The sequence below is a fragment of the Aulonocara sp. 'chitande type north' Nkhata Bay genome, linkage group LG11 (genome assembly GCF_057382095.1).
Source record: "Aulonocara sp. 'chitande type north' Nkhata Bay isolate Kocher_YH1m ecotype deep benthic linkage group LG11, A_spYH_male_GT1.1, whole genome shotgun sequence".
NCBI classification, from domain to species: domain Eukaryota; kingdom Metazoa; phylum Chordata; class Actinopteri; order Cichliformes; family Cichlidae; genus Aulonocara; species Aulonocara sp. 'chitande type north' Nkhata Bay.
Window position 1 is genome coordinate 27659349 of NC_141354.1, and position 8449 is coordinate 27667797.

The 8449-nt window shown below is 40.3% G+C and overlaps 1 protein-coding gene across 3 annotated transcripts; it reads right to left on the minus strand.

The window, feature by feature from the left end:
* Window positions 1-253: 253 nt before the first annotated feature.
* dap3 (death associated protein 3) lies at window positions 254-6314 on the minus strand. 3 transcript variants are annotated; one of them, XM_086311694.1, is made up of 13 exons: window positions 6140-6314; window positions 5909-5950; window positions 5671-5784; window positions 4695-4796; window positions 4460-4568; window positions 4264-4356; window positions 3795-3925; window positions 2789-2869; window positions 1951-2115; window positions 1781-1840; window positions 1611-1700; window positions 640-757; window positions 254-556 (listed from the first exon to the last, which is right to left on the minus strand). In XM_086311694.1, the coding sequence occupies exons 2-13, from the start codon at window positions 5945-5947 to the stop codon at window positions 471-473; spliced, it is 1188 nt and encodes a 395-aa protein (XP_086167820.1). In that variant the 5' UTR covers window positions 5948-5950; window positions 6140-6314; the 3' UTR covers window positions 254-470. The 3 variants fall into 3 exon arrangements, with proteins under 3 accessions (XP_086167820.1, XP_086167821.1, XP_086167819.1); XM_086311695.1 differs by having other exon boundaries at window positions 6097-6314; XM_086311693.1 differs by having other exon boundaries at window positions 255-556; window positions 6129-6314.
* Between the last annotated feature and the right edge of the window lie 2135 nt (window positions 6315-8449).

Consider the following 8449-nt stretch of genomic DNA (forward strand, 5'->3'; position numbering starts at 1 on the left):
TCCTGGGGGCCAGAATCACCCTGAGAAAGACTGGACTTTTAACTGCATCCAATTTTAAAGCTTTTCCTAACACCTTCCCCATGGCCACTCACAATATACCAAAGTAATTAAACTTAGATTTCTGTAATTTTACACATTACAGTATCCTATATTAAGATATCTAATTGATTAAATGTGTAGTTAAACTATTTACACTGACAGAAATTGAGGATTTCGGACCACATAAGATCAAAGTGCTGACAAAACCAAAAGCACTATTTTCTTTATTTTAACATTTTATTATCAAAGTAGCACGCATGCATCATAGTTTACAACAGTATACATATTACAGACATGGACACATGTATGTTTTTGTATTTCTAGTAGACCGATACTGTGTGTGTGTGTGTGTGTGTGTGTGTGTGTGTGTGTGTGTGTGTGTGTGTGTGTGTGTGTGTGTGTGTGTGAGAGATTTTAATCTGTTTGCATCCTCATAAGAAGCCACAAATTCTGTCCAACATTGATGGATTCTTGTTGCTCAAGAAGACGAGTTCTTTTTTCCCTTCCTCAGTTCGACCTGATTAGAGGAAAAAAATTAAAATATTAGAAACACAGCCTAAATTACGTGTTATTAGTGTCACCATCACCATCCTCGCTCACTCTGTGGGTGCTGCAGCCAGTGGCGGTCCATATAGTAGAGGCAACAGCTCTCAAACTCCTTCTCGCTGTAGTTGGGCACAGAAACTGGAATGAATGGATCCATGCTGTCAAACCCCCTCTGATGATGAAAACACAAACAGAACACAAAACATCAAATCTCACTTTCAACCATGTTTAAAGCCTTTCAATACAGCTGATGATCACTTACATACTGACAATAACTTACAATAGAAAAATAGAGAACGTATGAATCATCATAAAAATGCAAAACATGCACTGCAGGCTCTAACAAATATCAGTCTTTACATAAGATAGATGCACTAAAGGGGAAAAAAAATCAATAATGCACATTTCTAAATATGAATTAATGCATTTAAAAGAAAAGAAAAAGTTCAGGTCAAGCCCACACAGTGTGAACTTACATCACCAACACTTTTTAATGGGGGGGGGATCAGAATGTTTTACGAGCCTGCTTTGAGTTTTATTGTTTAATCGTTATCCAAAGTAAGAAGTGGGCGACAGAGATGGATTTATCGGTCCATCTGCAAATGAATCTTGTGACACGCATACATCAGACAAATATGGCTGTGATGAACAGAACGGACTGCATTGGCACAGTCACGCTGTATAACTGCAAAACTGAACCCAGCGAGCAGAATGGGAACAGTAACAGAAGCATTCACATTCATGCTGCTGCATAGAAGAGCCAGCTTACTAAAGAAAGAGGGCGTGTATGCACTAAACAAAGAATAAGATTCATCCTTTGTTGACAAATGTCACAAGAAATCTGTTTTCTGACAATATTGCTGGTTATGCAGCATGATTTGATGCTCACAGACAACAAAATGTTGCTCAGTCTGCAATTTCCTGACTAATAGCCGAAACTGAAAATGACAAGCAAAGACTAATCTGCCGTCACTGCTTGAGGGCGAGTGCTACAGATAATAAAGCACAATCAAATGACCTCTAACCTCTCCGAGCAGCTCTTGAGGCAAGTAGGCAGATTTGGGGGTGTAGAGCGATCCCGTCTGGGACAGAGTGGCGATAATGGCGCCTCCAGTCTAAAACGAGAGAGAGAGAGAGCGTTAATGGAAAATCTCTTCAACGTAATATTCTCGTAAACACCTTGTGCTCTTCTCACCCAGTCGTTCCTCATGAGCTTCCTCAGGTTATAAATCAAAGTGAGCTCCTCTGGATCGACCTGATAACAGTGAGAAAGTGAGACGCATGAGATTTTCCATCTGTGGCAAACGTAGAAGAAGCCTGAAAACATCTTTGAGGAATAACAGGACTCTATATGTGTCTTCTCACAGCACTCTTATCCTCCTTCTTGATGGTGGATCTTCCCCACAGGCCATTGACACCATCCACTGCCACGGCCAAGTGGAAGTCTGAACCCGGTTGCCCGCTTTGCAGCCTCAGCTCCTTCATCACCGCCCCCACAACATCACTGCTGCTCTTCACACGAGATATACCCTAGAGTGATGCAATACCATTTGTTATGGAAGCAAAATCAAGAATATAAATAACAGTAACTCTGCAGCAGAAGAAAATCTGAGTTATTGTAGCGTGTGGGTGGGACGGGGAAGCCTGTAAACATCCAGCTGTTTGATACAGAAGCCAAAAGAAGAAAGGAAAAAAAACCTGGCTACCCATCTGTCTACTCGCTGTTGTAGGATAATTGCTTAATATAAGCTTTATCCATATATATGACAAGCTTACCCCTACATTTAAAGAAAAAAAAAAAAAAAGAAGAAGAAAAAAAAAAAAAAAAAAAAAAAAAATAATAATAATATATATATATATATATATATATATATATATATATGCACCATCTTTTAAAGAAATGGGAATAATGAGACAACTGATACAAGTGGGAAATTGACAAGCTGCATATAAATTCCTGCAGCATTTGTCAGCATGCATGGTGCAAAAGTATTGTTCTGATCCATCAGTGCTCAGTTCATTCACTATTGATCTCCAGCAAGCACAGGCAAGGTGAAAGATGAAACTTTAATGACCTGTGTGTTGGGAATCAGTCAGGCAGGACAAAAGAATCAGTAACAGGATGATGAAAATGTTTTGGAGGGTAAACACAAATCCTCTAAACAACAGAACTCCCACTTATTTGTACAGAGGGAGGACTCACCTGATCCACCAGCTCTCCTAGCAGACTTCCCTCCTCGGTGAACTCTCTCTTTGTCCACATGTAGCGATGCTTTGTCTTTATCTGGCAAAGAAACAGAAACATTAAACTCTCATCATTTCTATTTGAATTCCTCACCAGACTTTTACCCAACCCTTTCAATGTTTCTCATAGTTTTAGATTTGCTACCTTGAACTACTTTTATGCCCACTTGCATATGTGCACCTGCAATATATACTGAATCTCCTCCAGTGTGTTCAAATGGCAACCTTAGGGTTTTATTTTGAGAAAGAAGTGAAAGTCAGAGGAGAACAGATCTGGTGTGTAGGGTAGATGAGGAGCCAAGATTGTGTTAGTGTAGACAGAAACTTCCTGCCATGGTGAAATCACAGATTCATAAGTACAAGTAGTCAGAACAGAACATCGTAAAAATGGAAGTGGTCTGGACGTGCATAAGGAGAAGACTTGAAGACGGAATCTAACGAAGGAAAATTTAAGCCAGTTATAGTAATTTTCAAGTTTGGTGGTTACATATGGGTACATACATTTACTATTTATAGACATTTTTTTTCTAGGGGGGTGCATTTAGTAGAAAGGACAGTATAGATTAGCCATTAAAGTAGGGACAGAAAGAGGGCGAGTGGCTGGAAGTGAATGAAGTGGACTGGGATCCAAACTACTGGATCAATAATGATCACAGTTTATGGCACACGGGTCGTCTGCTCAACCAGGTGTGCTATTGGTGGAACATTTTTTCTTTAAAATGTTACACAAGTTTGGATGAAGACCATCGCTGAAATTTACATGCTACAGGAACCTGTGTCTCCATGTCAAACATACCATTTTCCGGGGTAAAGACGGGTAGATTTAAATGGTGTCATTTAATAACTTAAGTTAGTCCTAAACTACATCAAAGCCAGTACTTGTCCAGCTTATTGATAAGCCTTTATCTCACTTTGAATACTCAAAGTACTCTAAATACTGCGTATTACTGTGTCCATATTGTTACCTTTGAAAGGAAGCGTTCGTTGGTGAGCCTGAAGTTGCGTAACCATGTCGTGGCTTGTAATGGCTGATCAAAGCGAGACGCGTTATAGGATGAAGGCAGCAGCTCCTTACAGTTCTTCACCCATTGATGAGCTGCGCGAGCAAAGAAGATACTGATCGTTAACTTCTCACGAAGGAGATGCAGCGATTGTGAAATAATATATTCATCATTAAAAATAAATAAATAGGTTTAAAGACCTTTAAACCGACACCACACTCTTTCTGAACGACTAATACATTTATCATTGGATTTGCAAGCAGGGTGGTTGAAAGTTGATCGCATACAACAGAAAAACATCACTAAAGGTCATTTTATTTGCTGACAGGTTGATGCCAGTCAACGAGCCACATAACAGGCCATTGAATCAGCGCATCCCAAACACTTTCTTACTGTTTACTAATCAGACATTTAGCCGGTGTGTCTGTCTCACCATCAGGAATATGAAGCACCAGCCATCCCTGTGTGTAGCAGAAGTGGACAGCGTGACAGAGAGAAATCGTCTTCCCAGTACCCTTCTGCCCATCTGAACACCTTGATAAGGACAACGACTGCTTTAATCAGGATCAAGAGCTAGAGTGCGTTCACTTTTCTGTAAGCGGCAGCGCAGGTGTGTTTCTGAAGGATACAAAATAAATATCGCAGAGCAGGTTTGCTGTAGTCTGTTTTTTTCAGGTAAGAGATGACCTCAAGGCTTGGCTGCCTCACCATGATGCAAGCTTCGTTAAATGTCTTCACCTAAAACCATGGAGAAGAATTTATCAGTGCTGCTTAAATCATTTAAGAAAAACTACACTGTAATCTACAAACAAGGTCACATTTGTAACTTTTCTATGTAGATCTCACATCCAAGGATGAACTTACCTGTTGCTGATAGCGCCAAGGGAGGCCTGAAGGGAACAGCGTGCGGATATGTGCAGAGGGCAGAGTGTAGTACTGTCCGATGTGCGTCTCTGAATGACATGCCTGGAAGGAAACGCAGGTCAAACTCATAAGCTTTTTTCAGTCATTTCAATTAAAGGGACAACAAATTCCAAATATCTGATTTAAGAATAAGCAATGCAGTCGCATTTCTATAAAAGCTGCAACAAAATGTTTTTAAATTGGATCTTTGTCAGTTGCTCAGCAACCCTCAGATTGCCCTAAACAGAAATATATACTCGTCCTCTATATAACAACATTTTATCCACCATCCTGTAACCATTTTCACCGTATAAATCTCAATCTGGCTGTAATGGTCACGAACGAGTTCTCATGCAGTTCATGCAGCACAAACAAAAATCTTCAGGACAGCAGAAGAAAGAATGAAACACCGTAAAATGAAGACTGACAATGCTCACTGACAAATCTTTTGAACAGACACCAAATTCTGTGAGTGCGTCGCTTTTCAAGGCAACACATTTATGCAACATAACCTGAACGTAAAAGAAATTCAGCTAGATCAAACACAATTTCCTCTATTCAGAAAAATAACAACTTATAGTAAAAAAAAAAAAAGGAAAAAAAGGAACAAACACTAATAAATGTAAAGTCTAACATGTGGCTTTTGACCTGAAATAGAAGATAATGCGTTTTCTTTTTGTTTGTTTTTTCATTTTGGTAAGTTTGGACCTTTTGTTTGCTATAGCTGATTTTTAGTCTTAAAAAAATTTTTAAAATAAAGATTTGTGTTTAAATAATTTTCCCTTCAGTGTGTTGAACGGCAGTGGTGGTTTGTTCATCTGTTTTGCTTTTCTTTGTTAAGTTAATGTTGGGCAGGTACATGTTTAATAGACTAATGATTCAACACTTATCCCAACAACACGAGTATGAATCCAGCTTTGCCTCATGTCTTGCTTACCGGGTCGCTCTCCGGTGTCCTGAAGACTGAGAAAGGTTCCGGTTCCGAGTCTACAGCCACAGCCTCCTGCTGCTGCCTGCGTCCACCGCTGTGAAGGGACCTTACGTGGGTTACCTGCAACATTTTGCCACAACAGCTGTTAGTAAAAACATTTTTGACCTGACAGTTTTGACAATAAAGTGAAATATTTAAGTACTGTCCAGGTTACGAAGAAGCAGCTTCTAAAGCCTATCCTCACCGTTGGCCGTAGCCTTGAGGACAATCTGTGAAGAGCCATGACCTGAAACAGGGTGGACAGAGAGAAACAATTCAAAACGCCAGGATATATAAACACACACCAGTGTCCTGTAACCTTGCATAAACAGTTAGCTAACAGCTAGCTGTGTCGTCCTGCAGACACGTATGTAATAAGTAACGGGAACGAACCCAGAGCCGCGCGGACGCTGAAAGCTGCTCACCTGCGACTCACTTCATTAAATGTTCAGTGAGGAAGATTTCGACAAACGTCATCTGCTGAAAAGGCTCTCCAGACTCCGGTCACGGAAAGTAAATACTGCACAAACCGAGCCGATGTCAATGTGCCAGACCTGTCATGGACACCGCCATCATGCTGCACACAAAGGAAGTGACGTGACGCGGTGGTTTAGCCAATCAGACCGCACGAGGCGAGGCGACAACAAATGAGGAAAATGGAGTTTATCAGACTTTGGCGTTTGGCCTCTGATAATTACGGTACAGTTATTATGACTGTTTAATACATTATAAAGGGTAAAGACAGTGATCTTTAAAGCATTAGATATATCCCTGTTCTCCGGATTTAGGTAAGATTAACAGCAACGGTACAGTAATCTCAGTTAACCATCAGATTAGTTGCCTGGAGATTAAACAAAAAAAGTTACAAGGCTCGTGATGAATATTCATGATGAGAAATTAATCAGCTAAATGTCTTTGCTCATGCAATATACTTCGTGTTCTTCTTTAGGGATCACCTCTGCAGATCATCTGTCTCCATCTCAACCTATCCTTAGCATCCTCCTCTGTCACATCAACCCTCTGCGTGTACTCCTTCACTACATCCACCAATCTTGAGGTCTTCCTCTTTTCCTCCTGCCTGGCAGCTTCATACTCTGCATCCTTTGTCCAGTATATCCCTCCTCTGCACATGTTCGAACCATCTCAGCCTTGTCTCTCTAACGTTGTCTCCACCTGCTCAACCTGAGCTTTCCTGTTTATATACTCATTTCTGATCTTTTTCATTCTTCAGTGAAAATCTGAGCATCTGCAACTCTCCCACCTCCAGCTGTCTTTTTGTCACTGCTACCATACATCATAAGAGATAAAGATAAAAATGTGTATTTGCAATTTGGAGACATACACTAAGGTCTAGGTAACTCTTAGAGATTAGAGTCAAAGTCAAATAAATACTCTATAAATATATATCTCTTTATGGTGTATAAAACAGTGCACACTAAGGTTTTTGTTTGTTGTTGTTGTGTTTGTTTAAAAAAAATATATATAGAAAAGAAGTAACATGTAAATTAGTTTCAGCTATGAGACGGTAGTTCCCAAATTCCAGTGTAGTATGAGAAAAATATTGCACAGTCATTTAGATATTTACTCCACATTGAAATGTGTATTGCATAGGAATATATATTGCACTAAGTAAATGAGATTTTGTATGTTTTAGTTTGTCTCTATGTTTGCTTTGCCATCAGTCTCATTACTATCTTCTAAACCTTCCCTTTCACTCTTGCTGCTGTCCTTCTGTCACAAATCACCCCAGAGACTCATCTCCCCTCACTCCATCCTCTCTGCATGCTATTCTTCACCTCTCTTGTGCACTGTCTGTGGCTTTGAATCATTGATCCCATGTATTTCAATTCACCAAGTCACCACCTTGACTACCTCTGCTCCTTGCAGCATCATCTTTCCTTCTATTGCCCTCTCATCCACACACATCTATTTTGTCTTGTTTCTACTGGCTTTCATTCCTCTTTTCTCCAGAGCACACTTGCACCACTCTAGACTCTCTTTCCCCTGCTCCATGCTCTATAAACCACAGTGTTGCCTGCAAACATCAGTCCACAGAGACTTCTGTCTTACCTTATTTTTCAGCCTGTCCATCCAAACTACAAACAAAAAAGGGCCTCAGAGATGATTTCCGATGTTATTCCTCCGACACCCCGAACCCATTTGTCACCTACTCCACACCTCATCATTGTCTTGCTGTCCTCGTGCTTGTCCTGCGTGAGGATATGCCTCCTTCTCCTCTCTTGACAACCTATCGTATACTTTCTCTAGATCTACAAAGATACAGTAAAACTCCTTCTGACCTTCTCTATACTTCTTCATCAACACCCTCAAAGCAAACATCATGTCCCCACCTCTCCTCTTAACCTAGCTTCAGCAACTCTTTCCCGTAACTTTATGGTGCATTTCATCAGCTTTAACCCTCTGTGGTTACTACAGTTCTGCACTTCACCTTTGTTCTTGAAAATCAGTACCAATGCACTTCTCTGTTTCTCAGTCATCCTCTCACTCTCCAAGATTGCGTTAAAGAATCTGGTAAAAAAAAAAAAAAGAAAGAAAAAAGTCCACTCTCATCTTTCCTAGACATCCCATACTTTTACAGGCTTGTCATCTGGACCAACCACCTTTCTACTCTTCATCCTCTTTATAGCAGCTCTTCTGAAATCTAATCTTCTGAAATTCCTGATCCACTAACTTTCCTCCATCTGTCCTCCTCTCTCTCTCATTTCCGTTATTCACAAGCTTCTCA